Raw genomic sequence first — 18,388 nt, forward strand, 5'->3', positions numbered from 1 at the left:
TCTCAGCCATCCACTCTTCTAATCATCCAGCTCCCCATTTGCCCACCCACTCCTCCCCCAATCCACCCATCTATCTCCATGCATCCATCTTCTCATCCCTTCGCTAATAAATATTCATCATGTGCCAGATTCCCCAGGCATCTGACACCTGCTGTGCAGGAAGGAAAGTCAGCGATGAGAAGGCAGAAGACAGACACATGGATATGCAGCTTAGCTTAAGATATTTATTCAATGTTTTCCACTGGGCCTCAGTGGCGCAGCAAAGGGGGAGAGTGGGTGGGGGCACAGAGTGACACGGTGCCCCCTTCAGTTACTGCCACCTCCAGGGGGTTCAGGTCCTGAAGTCCTCATTCCTGGTGGTTGACTATTCAGTTGAGACTGCAAGAGACAGACACTTAGCACTTCTTCTGGTAGCCTGAGCACCCACCCTGACCGCCTCCTTCCCCTGAGGACCCCGGTGCCTCTGCCCCAAGCAGCCTGGCTTCCAAGCTCGGTCCCTCACCATGGGGAGAAGTCCTGTGCTCGCCAGTCCTCCAGTGTCGCCTTCCCTTGGGAGCCAAGCCCATCATTGGTCTGGTCCGCGTCAAAGTTTCCACAGGCCCCACACAGCATCCCGGCATGTTCATCACTGACCATCACTGCCAGCTGCCCATCGGTGCCAAGCCGCACCCGAACCCCTGCCTTCTGCTGGACTAGCACAGAGCCGTCAGGATTCCGATGCACAAACACAGATGTTAACACCTCAGCGGGGAGACTGACTTGAAGCCCATTCACCTGGTGGTTGGTAGAGGGGGGCAGGGAGAACACAGAGGTGAGCCTGGGAACTGCAGAAGTGCCAGGGGGTTCCCTGGATGGAGACCCCACGGAAGACAGCAAGTTCAGGGAGCAAAAGCAGGGGCAGATGCTGAAAGGGAGGAAGACTGGGTGGATGCACCAGATGGAGAGATGGGTACCTAAGATAGCTGGAGATTTGCACGGATGGATAGAAGGATGGAGAGTGGATGGGTGGAGAGATGGATCCATGGATAAGCAGGCCTGCATACAACATTCCAAAGGCGGCTGGGGCTGGGGCGGGGGGGAGCACTGTACCAGAGATAAATGAACAGTCCATCAAGCCCCAGAGTCATCTCATCTGATTCTAGTTTTTCAAACAAAAGAAACTTGAGCATGTCCAGTGAAGATACTGGTTCCCTAACAAGGCAACTTCATCCCTTACTTTTTTCAACGCTGATTTCTGAAGACAAGTAATGACCTAGCACATATAAGAATCACTTGAGAAAATTACTGTTTCTCTATCACAGGCTGTGGACTCAGTAACCTTGGTAACCTTCTGAGTTTTTTCCTTTAAAGAACTGTTGTCTGTTTTCTTTGATGAGTTAATCCTTTTACAGGTGGACTCCTTAGCAAGCCTTCTTCCCACAAGTTCTTTTTTCCTAAATGCTTTTGTATAGGCCTTTTCCTCTGCCAAATGATTGGAGAGAGGGTAAGATAGATCTAAGGTAGGTCAATAGGAAAGATAGATCTAAGAAGATGGATGGATGGGTGGGTGACTAAGTGGAATAAGTGGTGGAAGGAATGGAGGGAATGAAGGTGGAAGGCGGGGAGAAGAAAGAGGGGGTGCAAGAAAGAGGGAGAGAAAGATGCAGTGAAGGACAGCTGAAGAGGTGGGCGCAAAATTTCACCCGGTAGTAGAAGAACGGGGTCTGAGTTTTCTGGGTTACCCAGCACAAGGCCTAGTACAGAGGGAGCAGGGACAAATGTATTCACAAAACCAGGCTTCTCCTGGGTACCCTCTGGGGGCCAGGCCTTGATCTGGCTGCTGGGGACAAAGCCATGACCAAGAGGATCACAAGATCCCTGTGTACCTGGGGATTACATTCGAGTGATGGAGAGAGGCAACAAACACAAACGAAGAAATAATGGATAACGTTGGAGAGGGAGAAGCACTGGAAGGAAATAAAAGAGAGGAGACGGGATGGAGCGCGAGAGCTTCTGTAGGCTGGCAGCAGGGAAAGGGCTTCCTGTCGAAGTGATGAGGGGACTGAGATCTGGAGGATGAGAAAAGAGCCAATGCTTAGAAAATCTGGGAGAAGGGCACCGCAGAAGGGGGCATAGCAAGTGCAAAGGCCCTGAGGTGGGAACAAGCCTGGTCTGCAGAACGAAGAGCAGAAAGGCCAGCCTGGCCTGCTATCAGCCTAACCAACGAGGGGGGAAGTTGTAGGAAATGCGACTGGCGGGGCCAGCAGGAGTCAGAGCACACAGGGCCTCCCAGGCCGTGGAAGGGAGGTGGCTTGAGTTTGGAACCCTGTCCTGGGAAGCCACCGTAGAGTTTTAAGCAGCAGAATGGCCTGATCTGTGTCTAGGACATCTACCTGCTGGGCAGAGAATGGTTTCTGGACAAACGAGCAAGGGGCGGTTCAGAGTAGGATCGAGCAGAGTAGGATGGAGCAGGTTGGAGCAGAATTCGAGTTCATCCGAATTATGGATGGAGCAGGGGGCCGGAGGAAAGGAGCGACGCATCAGGAGAGAACTCCAGCTTCCCCACGTCCAGCAGGACTGAGTCTTGGACCATCTCTGTGTGCTGGTGGAGGATGGAGACCACCCGCTGGCAAGCGTGTGGAGCTCGGGCTCTGTCTCCCCAGTGCGCCCGGAAGACACCAGGATGTCTCTGCAGTGGACGAACAGGTCATGGAAGTAGACATGGGAACTCGAGAGCCGCCTGGCGCCTGCCTGTGGGTCTGAGGCTCCAGAGGGGTGTTTGGGCCATAGATGATTGGACTGTGAGTCGGCATCAGCCCTCAGTGGAACCCAACAGACTCTCTCAGAAATCTGGAACTGGCGTGGTGAGAACCACGGGGTTTGGCAAATGCAAGGCAGTGGTAAGTGACGAGATGTCAAGGCACAGAGGGGAGGAATGGACTCACGAGGCAAACATGACAGGCCTGAGGGGGCCCTAAGAGCAAGCTGAGACCCAGCTGAGGGAAGGGTCAGGGGTCAGGGGGCCTGGAGCTGACAGAGTCCAGAGGTGTTCCCACCGGGCCCTGCAGCTGGGGTCCATCCCAGTCCCCCGTGTTCACACAGTCACCACCAGCACCCCCTTCCCATCAGAGTGGTTCATAGCATGGGTGCCCGTGGGTTCAAAGCCACCCAGGGACTCTCTGGGTGACCTGAGTACATGACTCCACCTTCTTCCTAGTTTCCCCTCTGTGTAAAATGGAGAGAATGACAGTCCCTGTCTTGTGCATAGGTTGTGGGGAGTCACAGAGGAGGAAGCTGGTTTGGTGAATGGAGAGCCTGAAAGACGGAAGTACAGATCCAGAAGACACTGCCAGGGCAGCTGGATGCAGCCACTCCTGAGGCTCGCTCCCTAGATTTTCTAGTTATGTGGGCCAAGACATTCCTGTTCGCTAAAGCACTCTGACTTCAGTTTCCTGTCACTTGCAACCAAGAGAGTCTTGGTGAACACTGCAATCAAAACTAGAAAGTTACTTGAATGTGTTTTTGCTCCTCGAGAACGCAGCCAGAACAGAGGGACTATCTATGAAGTGCCGAGACAAATCCAAATAAGAGGCCAGCTGCAGAGATGGGAAAAGAGAACAGAGAGCAAGACAGACGGGCAGCCAGGCACACAGGGACACTGCAACAGGACAAGCAAAGCCCGGGGGAGACAGGCCCCCGGTGCCCGGGCTTACCCACACGCCCTTTTTTCGGGTCACGGTCACCAGCCCATCTTGGAAGAAGAGGTGAACCAGGCCCACAGCTTCAGCTTTGCCGCTGCAGGGCTGGACGTCAGCGACCACACGGTACCAGGGGATGGCCTCCCGGAGTCCTGGGCAGCGGTGAGAGAGCTCGTAGACGCCGGGGGAGTGGACAGCACTGCGGGCCCCATCGAACGTGGTGAGGTTGGCATCCACAGAGAGGGAGCAGAGACCTTGGGGGACCCAGCAGTCCCAGGCCCCAGCCTGAATCTCGCATATGCGGCCCGGCGGGCAGCTGACCTCCTGGCACGTCAGGCCGGTGCTTGAGGAACAGGAATAGCGCTTGCTGCAGTCTGGGGTCAGCAGGGAGGAGTTCGCCTGTGCACAGGACGGGGCTGGGTCACAGAGGTGTGGTTGACTGCAGAAACAGCTAGAAGCCCTCAACCCTTGGGGTCAGTACAGAATGACTTCGCAGCCACTTCCTTGAAGAAACGGAGGTTGGGAGTTCCCGTCGTGGCTCGGTGGTAACAGGCCCAACTAGTATCCATGAGGATGTGGCTTTGGTCCCTGGCCTCCCTCAGTGGGTTAAGGATCGGGCGTTGTCATGAGCTGTGGTGTAGGTTGCAGACGTGGCTTGGATCCCGTCTGGCTGGGGTGTAGGCTGGCAGCTGCAGCTCCCATTTGACCCCTAGCCTGGGAACATCCATATGCCACAGGCGTGGCCCTAAAAAAAAAAAAAAGAAATGGAGTTGATTTTCCTTTCCCCACAAATCTGGGCTGGCCTTGAACCTGTGACTTGGTTATTACAAGGCAGCAGAAGCAACGCTGTGCCAGGTTCAAGCCTGGACCGCAAGGGATCTTACAGCTTTAGTCCTTCTCGGACCCCTGCCTAACTGATGTGGGCCAGCCTGCCTGAGGATGGGAGACTCTGTGCAGGAGACAGCCAGACCTCAGATGACCCACTGGGGGTCTACAGACGTATGAGTGAGCCCAGGGGGTGGCAGAAGAACTGCCCGGCTGAGCCTGGCCCAAACAGCAGAGTTGCAGAATTGTCAACCGAACAAATAGTTGTTTTAAGCCACTCTGTTTGGGGGGTAGTTTGCAACCCAGTAAAAGCTAACTGATAAAGGTAGGAGTGGGCATTGGAGACATTCCAGAATCCTGGCACCCACAGCTCAGAACGCAGGGCCCCAGAAACCCAATTTCAAGAAACAGACTTTCTCCTGGTTTTCTCCTGCCTGACTGGCTGCTCTTCCTTCACTACATTTTTTTTTTTTTTTTTTTTTTTTTTTTTTGGTCTTTTTCCCATTTCTTGGGCCGCTTCTGTGGCATATAGAGGTTCCCAGGCTAGGGGTCGAATGGGAGCTGTAGCCGCCGGCCCATGCAAGACTACATTTTCAAGTTCCACCTTGTCTCCCAAATCTTGAACATTATCCTTCCCAGGGCTCAGTCCTCAGACCTGTTCCTTCTCTCTCTACATTTGCTACTGGTGATCTCCCTAAATCTCATGAAAACTAAAAGCAGTATCTGACTCTGGCCCAGAGCAGAGGTCGGTGGAGGTAACTGTTATAGACAGCATTATTCGGACAACAGGGGAAATTCGAATACAATCTTTTCCTTTTTTGGGGGGTCTTTTTAGGGCCACATCATGGCATATGGAAGTTCCCAGGCTACCAGCCGAATTGGAGCTGTAGCCACCAGCCTACACCACAGTCACAGCAATGTGGGATCTGAACCACATCTGCAACCTACACCACAGCTGGCAGCAACGCCAGATCCTTAACCCACTGAGCAAGGCCAGGGGTTGAACCCACATCCTCATGAAGACTAGGCAGGTATTTTACCCGCTGAACCATAATGGGAACTCCCGCAAATGAGTTTCTTTATTCCTAAGAAATCCATGCAAAAGTATTTAGGGATAAAGGGGCGCTATATCTGCATCATACTTTCAAATGGTGCAGAAAAAAATGTATGTGTGTGTAGGGGTCAGGGCCAGGATGGGAGCTGCTGGGGGTGGGGTGGAGATGATAAGGCACAGGCAAAAAGGTCAACAGCTGAAAAACCCAAGTGAAGGGTGTGCAGGAGTTTTTGTACTATTTTTGCAATTTTTCCCAAGTTTGAATCCTTTTTTTTTTTTTTTTGGCCACACCCATGGCATGTGGAAGTTTCTGGGCCAGGGACTGAATCTGAGCTGCAGCTGTGACCTACGCCACAGCTGCAGCAATGCCAGATCCTTAACCCACTCTGTGGGCTAGGGATTGACCTGAGCTGCTGCAGAGACAATGCTGGATCCTTAACCTGCTGCACCACAGTGGGAACTCCTTGGGTCTGAATTCTTTAAAAATAAGTTTGAGAACTTTAAACAAAGTGAATGTATTTCATGAAAAAAATTACCATCTCTATACTGATGACTCTCACATATCTCTAGCCCAGACCTCTCCCCCTGCATGGCAGACCCACCAATCTCAGAAACCTTCTAGCACAGGCAGAGTGGTCAAGGCTGGGCCGGGGAAGCACAGGGGTCTGTGAGAGTCCAGAGGAGGAGCCTAACCCAGCCTAGGAGATCAGGGAGGACTTCCTGTAGGCGGTGAGGCCTGAAGGAGTTGGAGTTTGGTATCTTCTTCCCCGGAAGTCCTGGACTTCCAGACCCTCTAGCTGCTGTTAATAAAACAGGGATGGATGGGGAAGGGATGTGGGACTCCATCTTTCCTTTATTTGATAAATATGCTCTGGAAGAAGCAGAGAGCCTCGTAGTCCAGAGGATGAGCCCAGGCTGCTGGGGTATGAATCCCAGGCTCCTCACTTGCTAATGGGCAGCCTTCAGCTGGCCTCTGTCACAATTTCCTCCTCCATAAAATAGGGAACATAACCCTAGAACCCGTCTCAGAATTGTGGTGACTATTTTTTGTTTTGTTTTGTTTCTGTCTTTTTGCATTTTCTAGGGCCGCTCCCACAGCATATGGAGGTTCCCAGGCTAGGAGTCGAATCGGAGCTGTAGCTGCCTGCCTACACCACAGCCACAGCAACAAGGGATCCGAGCTGCGTCTGTGACCTACACCACAGCTCACGGCAACGCCGGATCCTTAACCCACTGAGCCAGGCCAGGGATCGAACCTGCAACTTCATGGTTCCTAGTCGGATTCATTAACCACTGCGCCATGATGGGAACTCCAGAATCATGGTGACTATTACGTGACTTTACAACTGTAACAAACATGGTGCTTAGTGAGAGCTCAAAAAACATCAATCCCCCAAATAAATTAATTAATAACTTTCAATTCCCGTTATTAAACGATTGTTAGCTGTGCTACCTACTGTGTGGAGGGTGAGGCGCAGGGCTCTGTGCGAGCTGCTTGCACAGTCACCCCCGTTCCTCAGGTAGCTGTGGTGCCAGGATGATGATTAACCCCATTGTACAGATGAAGAAAGTGGTGCTCAGGGAGGGGACTGCCAATTACGCAGGCCCAACAACTGCCCCCTCATCAGGTCCTAATGCCTAAATGTCACCTTATTGGGAAAAACGGTGTTTGCAGGAGTTCCCGTTGTGGCTCAGTGGTTAATGAACTCGACTAGCATCCATGAAGACACGGGTTCCATCCCTGGCCTCGCTCAGTGGGTTAAGGATCCAGCGTTGCCATGAGCTGTGGTGTAGGTTGCAGACATGGCTCGAATCCCATGTGGCTGTGGCTGTGGTGTAGGCCAGCGGCTACAGCTCCAACTCGACCCCTAGCCTGGGAACCTCCCTATGCTGTGGGTGCAGACCTAAAAAAGACAAAAAAAAAAAAAAAAAAAAGGTGTTTGAAGGTGTGACTAAAGCTCTTGAGATGGAAAGATTATCCCGGGCAGGCCTTAAATACAATCACGTATATCCTCATAAGAAGGAATCAGGAGTTCCTGTTGTGGTGTAGTGGAAATGAATCTGACTAGGAACCATGAGGTTGCAGGTTCGATCCCTGCCCTTGCTCAGTGGGTTAACGATCCGGCGTTGCCATGAGCTGTGGTGTAGCGCAAACACAGCTCAGATCTGGCACTGCTGTGGCTGTGGTGTGGGGCGGCGGCTACAGCTCCGATTAGACCCCTGGCCTGGGAACCTCCACATGCCATGGGTGCAGCCCTAAAAAAAGAAAGAAAAAAAAAAAAAGAAGGAATCAGAGGGAGATTTTGTGACCCACAGAGAAGAGGAGTGGGAATGTGACAAGGAAGCAGAAACTGGAGTGATGGGGCCACAAGCCAAGGAATGCCTGTGGCCACCCAACTCTGGGAGAGGCAGGGAACAGATCTTCCCCTGGAGCCTCTGGGGGGAGTGCTGCCCTGCCCGCCTCGTGGTGCAATATACTGATTTCTGACTTCTGACCTCCAGAACTGGGGGAGAATAAATTTCTCTTGTTTTACTTATTTATTTTTTCTTTTTAGGGCTGTACCTGCAGCATATGGAACTTCCCAGGCTAGGGGTTGAAACAGAGCTGCAGCTGCCAGCCTACACCACAGCAACAGAGGATCCAAGCCATGTCTAAAACCTACACCACATCTCACAGTGATGCTGGATCCTTAGCCCATTGAGCGAGGCTAGGGATCAAACCTGTGTCCTCATGGATACTTGTCAGGTTCTTAACACACTGAGCCACAAGGGGAACTCCCAAATTCCTCCTGTTTTAAGCCACCAAGTTGTGGTCATCTATCACAGCGGCTCCAGGAAACTAATAAGGGGCTGAATCATGCAGCAGGGAATCGGTGGTGGCCTCTCTGTGCACATCCCTGAGAGGGTCAGCACAGAAACTCTGAGTCTCTCTCGAGCTCTTCTACCCTCCCTGCCCGCCTCAAGCCCCTGCTCACCGGTAAGTACCGGCCATCATGGGAGCAGCCGCAGTCCTGGACGGGGATGCAGATACCCTGGGACAGCAGGTAGCGGTCGTCACACTCACAGCCCTCAAAGCAGCGGGTGGTGCAGCCCGTGAGGCCAGAGAGAGCCGCACAGGAGCCCTGGCAGGAGCGTGTGCAGACGGAGTAGTGGCTGTGGGCTGGGCACTGGAGCGCTGCAGAGAGAGGAGGCAGGTGGGGTCACGCCCGCACGCGGGCGCTGGGTAACGAGTGGGGCCTACTGCACACCTGGCTCTGGGCTGGTGCTGCTGGGGACACAAGCTCCTGCCCTATGGAGCTCATAGCAGCGGGACAGATAGTGATGGCCCCATGTGATCAGGGCTGCATTGAGGAAATAGAGATAGAACGTCAGGGCCAGGATGGAGGAAGTACAGGCAGAGGGGTCAGGGCCAGGATGGGAGCTGTGAGGACCCAGAGGAAGCATCCAGGGTGAGGGCCTGGGATCTGGCTGAGCAACCTGTGCATGGTGTGGCTGCCTGGAGATGAGGCCCAGGATCTGCGAATAGGAGGCTCGGGTTTGGGGTGAAATGCTGATGTCATGTGGGAACACAGGAGGTGTGAGAGACCCCAAGGACACCCCGTGGCAAGTGTCCAGGAGGCCAGTGGACCCATGAGGCTGGCCGTTAGGAGAGAGGTCAGAGATGGAGACAGACTGCGTCCACTGTCAGCACTGAAGACAAATCTAAGGCTATCAGAGTGGGTGACAGGTCCTGCCCTGAGAAGAATGAAGAAGACACAGCCCCATCCTGGGGCTTTGAAGAAAACAGAGGATCCCCGACTGGGGGTATCTAAGAGGTACCATCTTGTCCTGAAGGGTCTGTGGGAATATGGTCCCATCCTGGGGGTTCTGGGTGAGCCACAGACTCAGGCTGCATTGCATGAGCTTCCGGCCTACCCGGCCTGCCCTCCCATGGTCACCACGGAGACAGTCGGGGTGGGCCCCAAGAAGAACTGTGCCTGAGGTCTCAGGAGAGCGGCCCCTGCAAGGAGTCCGAGATGGGCCAGGAGCCGGGCAGGAGGGAAGCCAGAAGGGTATCCCGGGGGAAGAGCTGGGAACAGCTCCTGAGGTGCAAACAGGACCGGCCACAGGCCGGGGTGCCCCTGAGCCTGGGCTGGAGTCCTCCCAGGGGCCCATGGGCACTCACGGCAGAAGCTGTCTGTCCTCCAGGGCTTCACGGCCGAGCCGGCTGCCTGACAGGCTGCCGTGTAGGCTGCGAGGCTGCGGCAGAGGAAGGTGCTGTTGCCCTTGTGGGCACAGAGGTCATACACACACTGGCGGAAGTACTCAGAGGGGCCCAGCACCGCGTGGCAGGCCGAGAAGGGGCCGTTGGGGTCCCGGAGCCGCCCACAGGCATTGAGGCTCTCATAGGGCGCTGTCTCCTCCGCCAAGCACACGGGGCAGCCTGCAGGCCCGCAGCCCTCGCTACAGCTCTGGGAGGAGCCGGGGACCCGCCAGGCAGCTCCGAAGGCATCCACGCTGGGGGCCACGGCGCCACTGGGCAGGACGAAGTCGTCGCTCCAGTTGCCATTGAAGTTCCCACAGAGGCCACAGACCCGGCCATGGAAGGGGCTGGGGATGGAGATGAGGATGTGGGCATCGCCGTCGAAGAGAAGCCGCAGATCCTTGGTCGTCTGCAGAATCACATTCCGGCCCTCGGCGGTCACTCGCACGTGTCCCACAGCCACAGGCAGGGCTACGGCCTCGCCGTCCACAGTGACCTGCATGAAGGTTCAGGTGGGTCAGGGACTCAGAACCACAGGTAAGGTGGGTCCCTCAGAATCCCAGGGGGGGAGCTGTCTTTCGGCCCCACTAAGGTGGGGCCACGGCTCCCAGAGATTTCCCAGGGCAGGGCCCTGTCCCCTTCAGAGACCCCAGGCCAGGGCTGTGCCTCTCTCAAGGCTGGGGTCAGGTCCCCTTCAGGACCCCAGGACAGATCTGTGCCCCCCTCAGTCCCCTTGGGGTGGGGTTGTATCTCTCTCAAAACCCACAGGGTGGGTCCTCTCCCCGCTCAGAGCCCCCCAGGATGGGGCCACGTTGGCTTCTGACCCCCAGGGCAAGGCCATGTCCACTTACCTGTGGCCCCGGAGCCAGGCTCACCACCTGGTCAGCCACAGTGACCACCAGCCGCTGGGGATCTCCAGCCGCGTTCTTCTCAAGCACAATGGCAAAGTCTTCGTCCCCAGGCTGCGGGTGGCAGACCTGGGCCAAGATGTATGAGCAGGAGCCATGCAGGTCATAGACACGCCCGTCAAGGGTGATGTAGTGGGTGCCCCCGTTGGCCAGGCAGCGGCCACAGCCTATGGGGTAACAGGCCTGGACACCATCCTGTAACCGGCACTCTTCATAGGGCCTACAGGCCGCGCCTTCCTGGCAGGTGACTTGGCCGCCCGGCCCACACTCACAGCGCCGCCCACACTCAGGGCCTGGGTAGAAGGCCTCGCCCAGTGGGTAGTAGCGGCCCTCGTGGAGGCAGCCACACTGACCCACAGGCACGCAGGTGTCTCCACTGAGCACGAAGCCGGCATCGCAGACGCAGCCCTCACGGCAGGTGGGCTCACAGCCCTCAGGCGCTGAGAGGCTCGGGCAGCTCACAGGGCAGGAGTCACCGCAGAGCTTGTAGTGGCTGTGGGCGGGGCACTGGAGGGCTGCGGGGGCCAAGAGGGGAGGAATGAGCTGGAAGCCCTGAGGGAGGGGGGCGGGAGACCCAGACCCAGGGGAATCTGTTCTGAGGATAGACGGTGAGTGAATCTGTCCAGGGATCTGAGCTGGGTGTCTGATCCAGTACATCTAACTGGGGGATTTGGTGTGGGGATCTGGGGACCAGGTCTCTCTCAGCAGGTGGTGGGTGTTTCAACCAGATCAGTTATGTCTAAAGATCAAGTCAATCTGACTGGGTGAATTTAACCACATGTATCTGACCAAGATGAGCATAAATAGAACCAGCTGTGAGGAGTTCCCATTGTGGGCTCAGCGGTAATGAACCCTAGTATCCATGAGGATGCGGGTTGATCCCTGGCCTCACAAAGTGGGTTAAGGATCCGGCATTGCCATGAGCTGTGGTGTAGGTCGGAGACGTGGCTTGGATCCTGAGTTGCTGTGGCTGTGGTGTAGGCCGGCAGCTGCAGCTCTGACTGGGCCCCTAGCCTGGGAACCTCCATATGCCTGGGTGCAGCCTTAAAAAGCAAAAAGCAGGGGGAAAAAAAAAAGCAACCAACTGTGATTCCTCAGGGTGGGAATCTGGCTGGGGTGTGGGGCCAGATGTATCTCAGGGTATGAAGCCACCAAGGGATGCCTGGCTCTGAATGTCTAACCTGGAGCCTCTGACGGTCTCTCTGATGGTCTGTGTCAGGGTGTGACTCTGACCACATGTATGTGATTGAAGCCGACAGGAAAAATCTGACCAAGAGATCTGCCTGAGGGAACGGCCAGGAGATCAAGAATCTGTATCTGCCTGAGGCTATGGCAAGGTCATGACTCTACCTGGGTATAGCCACCTAAGTGTGTCTCAGGATGACCAAGTGTCTCTAACGAGAGGGGTCCCTCTCTGAGGTTAGGGAGCCAATTCCATCTGATGCTGTGTATTTCCTTGTTTGAAACAGTCTAGGGGGCGTCTGACCAGGTGTAACCCCCTAGGTCTCTCTGACCAGGGGTAGCTGAGAGAATCCACTTGACCAGGTGTATCTCACTGTGCAGCTTGGACAGGATCAACCTCCCCAGTCTATCTGAGCGCATGAATCCCGAGAGTGTACCGGACCCAGGGTTTCTGACCAGGTATATCCCAGCGGCTCCCACTGCAGTATGTGACCTGGTGTATTTCCGTGTGTGAATGCCAAGGTGTTTAACAGGAGGTATCTGGGCTCAGGAGAGGCAGGATGGTGCCTAAGCCCCACTGAGGAGAAGGTTCTTGTCTTAGAGCGGTAGGTAGGTGGGGAGAGTCCGGGTATGTGACCCAGTGTACTCACGACAGAAGTCTGGCCGCCTCCACTCGTCGAGCTGGGCCCCAGCGGCCTGGCAGGCGGCCACATAGGCGGCCACGGCAGGGCAGAGGCCTCCCGGATGGCCCTGAGCCTGGCAGGCGTCCAGCAGGCAGGCCTGGAAGTACTGCGCGGGCGGCACGAGGCTGTGGCAGGGACTCAGCGGGCCGTCAGGGGCGGAGATCACGCCGCAGGCGTCGGGGCCGCCGAAGGGCTCCTGCTGCTCCGGCGTGCAAGGCTCCGGGCAGGGCCCGGGCACGCACTCCCCGCAGCCCTCCGCACCGCCCACCTGCCAGCCAGCTGGGTTCCCGCCCACCGCGTTCAGGTCGTCTTTGGGATCCTGGTTGTAGTTCCCGCACAGGCCACAAAGGGCGCCCGCGTACGCCGCCGGCACGCGCAGGCGCACGTTGCTGTCTCCGTCAAAAGCCAGAGAGATCCCGGAGGTGGTGGTCACCACCACGTCGGGGCCGCTCACATACGCGTGCAGACGTGTGTCCAGCTGGAAGGGCAGCGCCACCAGCTTGCCGTCCACCTGCGGGCGCGGGGTGAGGGGGAGACGTAGAGAACGTTGCAGGCACAGGCGCGAATCCTGACTCCACTGTCTACTAGGGGGTGGAACCCTGAGTGTGTGATCTCCACCACTTTGTAATAATGATAATAGCCGTAATAATAATAATAAGCCAGACACGATGTCACTGGCTCCTTACACCTCTCTCTGAAGCAGATACTTTTCCTAGACCCATTTTACAGAGGAATACACTAAGGCTCCGATGGGGAAACCACTACTCCAAGCCATCCAGTTCCAAAGCCTAGACTCTGGATACCTCCACCTGCCCCGTTAGCCTGTGAAAGGCAATCAGAGTACTGGCTGACCCCACCTGTCCCCCACAACCCCCAGGGCTGGCACGTGCTCTTATCTGACCCACCAGCCCCTCACCTGCAGCTGCCGGGGCCAGCGGGCACTGAGGGTGAAGCTGTGGCCGTAGATGTGCAGGGTGACAGTGCGGGTGTAACTGACAGCCTGGCTGCCCCGGTGCTCATTTTCTACAGTGACGTTGAAGTTCTCAACCCCTGCAGGTGGTCCTTGGCAGGGCGCGCTCAGCAAGTACTCGCAAGAGCCTTGGAAGTCGAATCGGTGCCCATCCAGGGTGATGTAATGGGGGTCACCCCAGGCCTGACACTCAACTGTGCTGATAGGGTGGCAGCCATGCTGGCCTGAGGGCAGCAGGGCACACTCTTCACCTAGCCCGCAGCTGGCAGGCTTGCAGACCAGAGAGCCGCCCCCAGGCCCACACTGGCACCGCTGGGAGCAGGTGGCATCAGCCCAAAACTCGCTGCCTGCCTCGTGGTAGGTGCCGTTGGCCCAGCAGCCGCAGCCTCCATCCAGGGGAACGCAGTGACTGGCACTCCACACGAAGCCAGAGTTGCACTGGCAGCCCTCGGCGCAGGGGCCCTCACATGGGGCTGGGGTGGTGGGAGGCGCAGGAGATGGGCAGCTGGCCGGGCAGGGTGGGCCACAGAGCTCGTAGTGGCTGTTGTCTGGGCAGGACATCTCTGTGGGCAGATGAAAGAGCCAGAGGGACAGAGAATTGTGTCAGGAGGTGGCATCTGAGGCCAGGATAGTCAGAGGCAGAGACCAAGACCCAAACAGAAACAGAGCATGAGAAACAGAGGCAACCAAAGGGAGACACAGAGATAAGTGCCAAGAGACTGAGAAACAAAAGCAAAAACAGAAAACAAAATAAAACCAAAACCAAAAAGACCCAGAAGGATTGGAGTGAAACTAAACCAGCTCTGAAGAGACAGGACCCCGGGCCCCAGTTCCTGCTCTGCTCCCCCAGCACTCACCACAGCCAGCCTGTGTCCTCCAGTCCTTAATGACGACCCCAGCAGCCTGGCAGGCAGCAGCATAGGCAGCCAGAGCCTGGCACAGTATGTCCTGGGCCCCACCGCCCAGGCAGACATCCAGAACGCAGCCCTTGAAGAAGCTCTCGGGGGCCACCTGGGCATGGCAGTCGGCGAAGGGGCCTCCGGTGCCAGGGACCAGGGGTCCACAGAAGCTGGGGCCCTCGTACTTCTCCAGATTGTCCTCGGAGCATGTCGGGCAGGACCCCTGACATTCGTCCCAGCACAGGGGGTCCCAGCCTGGGACCCGCCAGCTGCCGCCCCAGATGGGTATGGAGGGAGCCAGGGTGCCGTTAGGGAAGGCTTGGTCATTGCTGGGGTTGCGGTCCATGTTCCCGCAGAGCCCGCACACAGCACCATGATAGCTGCTGGGCAGCGTCACCTCCACTCGCCAATCCCAGTCATAGCTGACCTGCAGCCCAAAGTCGGTGGCCAGCACGGCTTTGGACGCACCGTGGGTCACTGAAAGCCGCCCACCAGCCTCAGAGACAGGCAATGCGGTCAGCACACCATTCACCTGGTTGCGGGGGGAGGGGGGGGAGGCAAACACCACTGGTCACTGGAGAGGCGGAGGCCCAGCCCCGGCCCCCAGTCTCCCTCCCTCATCCTGCCCTGGCTGGGAGCTGCAAGGCCGTCCCCATGGCTGACGGTCACACAGTCATTTGACAAACATTACAACATACCTTCTAGTTAAGGGCCTGGAGACTGAAAGCCTACTCTGCTACTTTCTCTGGGTTTCTCTTTTGATCTCCATCTTCCTCCTCCCTCCCTCCCTCTCTCTCTTTCTTTCTACCTCTAGACCTCTTTCTCCCTAGTCTCTCTCTCTGAGTTCCTCTCACTCTGCATATCTCGCTGTCTGGTCCCCCTCCATGCTCTGTCTCTGTCTCTTGTCGCGCGGTCTCTGGCCCTGCACCTGCGTGTGGGTGTGGGTGGTCTTTCTCTGTGTCTCCCTCCCTGCCTCCCTCTCTCCTCACTTCCTGGGCATCTCTGTGTGTCTGGGCGTCTCCTCCGCTCACTCGCCGTCATGTATTGAGTGCCTACCCTGTCCCAAACCTCATTCTCTCCCTGTGAGCGGCCATCGAGGTGCACTACTGTACGACCCTGGGTGGAAAGCGTGGCTCAGCTCTCCCTCTCGGTCTTCCTGAATTTCTCTCCATGTTTGAGGCTCTGGGCCTCTCATCGGTTTCCTCGCAAACACTCAGGGGTGCTTACTGGGATAAGAGCCTTGGTGGAGCCCCTCACATGCGTTACCTCACTGTGGGCCCCTATTTCACAGATGAGGAGACTGAGGCCCCGCAAATCAAGTCACTTGCCCTGCATCACACATCTCATAAGGAGAGCCTGGATTCAAACCTGGGTCTCTGAAAAGGCAAGTTCTGAAGTCCTGCATTAAAGCCCTTAATGAAGGGTTAGGCTCATTTAATTCCCAGTTAGAGGAGTGATGTTTCGGCCGTAATTACTGTTGCTCTTGCTGCTATTTGGTTTCAGGCCTAAGTGCAGCAAGAGCGCATTGAGCTCCTAACTTTAGCTGGCAGGACCCTTCCCGCCCCACCCGGGGCTCCGGGGACCATCCTTACCCGGACTTTGCCGATCTCGCCTTTGTGGATGGAGATGTTGGTGTTGAGGGTGGTCACGGTGACCAGCCTCACGAAGGACACGGCAGGGTTGCCCCGGTTCTCGTTCTTGGTGGTGACAGTGAAGGCTGTCAGGCCCTGGGCGCTGATCCCCGGGCAGCTGGTTGAGGCCAGCACGTAGTTACAAGTGCCCTGGAAGTCAAAGTTCCAGCCGTCGAAGGAGTGGTAGTGGGGGTCGCCCCACAGCCAGCATGTGGCCTCGTAGTTGGGCACGCAGACGCCCTGGCCGTCCTTCTCCTTGCATGTCTCCTGTGGCCGGCAAGTCACACCGTGGCACGGGTCTGGGGACAGAGGAGAGAGGCCCATGAGGGGCTGCCCAGCATCAGACCGGCCACGTGCCAGCATCTGCCCCAGCCTGTGCCAGGGACACTGGCTCTAAGGGCCAGGGGGTGGGACCAGATGCCATGGTCCTCATGTCTGAGATGCAGGCCCCAAGGTTCTTGCAACCAAAACTCAGGTTTGAGGGTCCCTACGTCTGAGACCTGGGCCCTGGGGTCCCCTTGCTTGAGATGTCAGCCCTGAGGACTGAGGTCTGACACCAGAGCCACAGGGATGCCAGTCCCGTGGGCATCTACGAGAACACCCACAGCCCAGGGTTCCCTTTATCCAAGATCTGGGTCCCAGGGTCCAGGGGGCCACCACATCGAGGCCCAGGTCCTGGACGTCTCTGTGCCCAACACCCAGGCACCAAGAGAACTTTCTGGTGGGAAACTAACCTCAGGGGTCCCAATATTTGAGACCTGCCTGGGGTCTCTGTATCTAAGGCTGACAGCCTGGGGAATCCCTCTGTGCAAGACTCTATCTCCCCAGGGTTGCAACACGTGAGATCCTGACTTTGGGGAAACTCATTTTTCAGGCCTTACCTCTGAGGGTCTCTTTGTCCAAGACTCAGTCCCTAAGGCCACCGAATCAGTGACCTCAGTTTTTGTAACTCCTACGCGCAGCACTTCAACCTTAAAATTTCTCCTCTCTCTCTCTCTCTGCAGTTTTTAATCCACTGCCTCCTAGGTGCTAATCTGCCGATAGTTGGGTTTTGTCAGTAGAGGGCGCTGGAGAATCAAGGCGGGAGGAGGTGGCTTCTGCTTCCAGCCTGCTTTGCTCTCTAGTTTCCTGGCCCCCAGTGGGGCCAGGGACAAGTGGGTCACCCACTCAGTGAGGTCCCCTGGCCCCAGCTAGTTTCCCACCATGTCACTGGGGCACCCCAGAGGCGGCTTCCCAGTGAGTTTTGCCAGCCCCTCCCTGGGAGTTGTCCTGCCTGCCAGCTCCTCGCTGTACAGCCTCCTGCCATCCAGTGGGCTACAGCCCCACCCTCCAATGAGATCTGCCTCTCAGCCCCGGAGGGGGGCCCTCTTCCCAATTTCCCCCTGCCTGGGGTGCTCTGCTATAGCCTTTGGGGCAGGGCCTGCTCCCTACGTCTGCTCTTCTCGTGTGTGTTAGCATTTTTATTACTCTTTAGTCGTCAACACCTATTGCAAGCAAAGACTGCTGTTAAGCTTTCCCTCTGAAAGCTGCTGTGCGGCTTTTGTCTCCTGATTGGACTCCAACCGAGATACCCCGGTCCCTGGAGTCCCTAAATCCTGCTCATTGCCCCGAGGTCTCAGTCAGCTCCCTTCTCCTCAGGAATAAGGGAACCATTCTCTGCCCTCCCCCGTGAGAAATCAGTCCTGGGGTGGCTCTGTGTCTTAGTCTTGTTTCTTTTTTTGGTCTTTTTGCCTTTTCTAGGCTGCTCCCGTGGCATATGGAGGTTCCCAGGCTGGAGGTCGAATCAGAGCTGTAGCCACTGGCCTATGCCAGAGCCACAGCAACTCGGGATCCAAGCGGCGTCTGCGACCTACACCACAGCTCATGGCAACGCCGGATCCTTAACCAACTGAGCAAGGCCAGGGATCGAACCTGAAACCTCATGGTTCCTAGTCAGATTTGTTAACCACTGAGCCACAACAGGAATTGCTTCTGTGTCTTAGTCATAATCTGGAGAGACATCTCCTGTCTGAGAGCGTGTCTTTTTTTTTTTTTTTTTTTTTTTTTTTTGCTTTTTAGGGCTGTACCTGCAGCATATGGAAGTTCCCAGGCTAGGGGTCAAATCAGAGCTGTAGCTGCCAGCCTACACCGCAGCCACAGCCATGTGGGATCCCAGCTACTGAGCGAGGCCATGGATGGAACCGGCATCCTCATGGATGCGAGTCGGGTTCATTATCACTAAGCCACAACGGGAACTCCACGTCTCTATAACCCTTGACTCTCCACTTGAGGCAGGTCCAAGACCCTGGCGTGGGTGGGGACTCTGCCTGAGACCTC

The 18,388-nt window shown here is 56.3% G+C and overlaps 1 protein-coding gene across 3 annotated transcripts in view; it reads right to left on the minus strand.

Annotated features, from left to right (window-relative positions):
* Positions 1–204: 204 nt before the first annotated feature.
* Positions 205–18,388, minus strand: part of FCGBP (Fc gamma binding protein) — a 44,511-nt gene continuing 26,327 nt past the window's right edge. For all 3 annotated transcript variants that reach the window (XM_084960455.1, XM_021094376.2, XM_084960457.1), the window contains exons 12-21: positions 16,034–16,371; positions 14,400–14,973; positions 13,489–14,105; positions 12,540–13,083; positions 10,651–11,222; positions 9,722–10,295; positions 8,532–8,731; positions 3,693–4,076; positions 503–774; positions 205–378 (exon numbers count right to left, since the gene is read on the minus strand). In XM_084960455.1, the coding sequence (XP_084816581.1) occupies positions 369–378; positions 503–774; positions 3,693–4,076; positions 8,532–8,731; positions 9,722–10,295; positions 10,651–11,222; positions 12,540–13,083; positions 13,489–14,105; positions 14,400–14,973; positions 16,034–16,371 (4,085 nt within the window). In that variant the 3' untranslated portion in view covers positions 205–368. The remainder of the gene's footprint in view (positions 379–502; positions 775–3,692; positions 4,077–8,531; positions 8,732–9,721; positions 10,296–10,650; positions 11,223–12,539; positions 13,084–13,488; positions 14,106–14,399; positions 14,974–16,033; positions 16,372–18,388) is intronic.

This window comes from Sus scrofa, chromosome 6 (assembly GCF_054392235.1).
Source record: "Sus scrofa isolate SSC_HxYL_T2T_F1_AM1 chromosome 6, Sscrofa_HxYL_maternal_Yorkshire_Landrace_v2.0, whole genome shotgun sequence".
Taxonomy (NCBI): Eukaryota; Metazoa; Chordata; class Mammalia; order Artiodactyla; family Suidae; genus Sus; species Sus scrofa.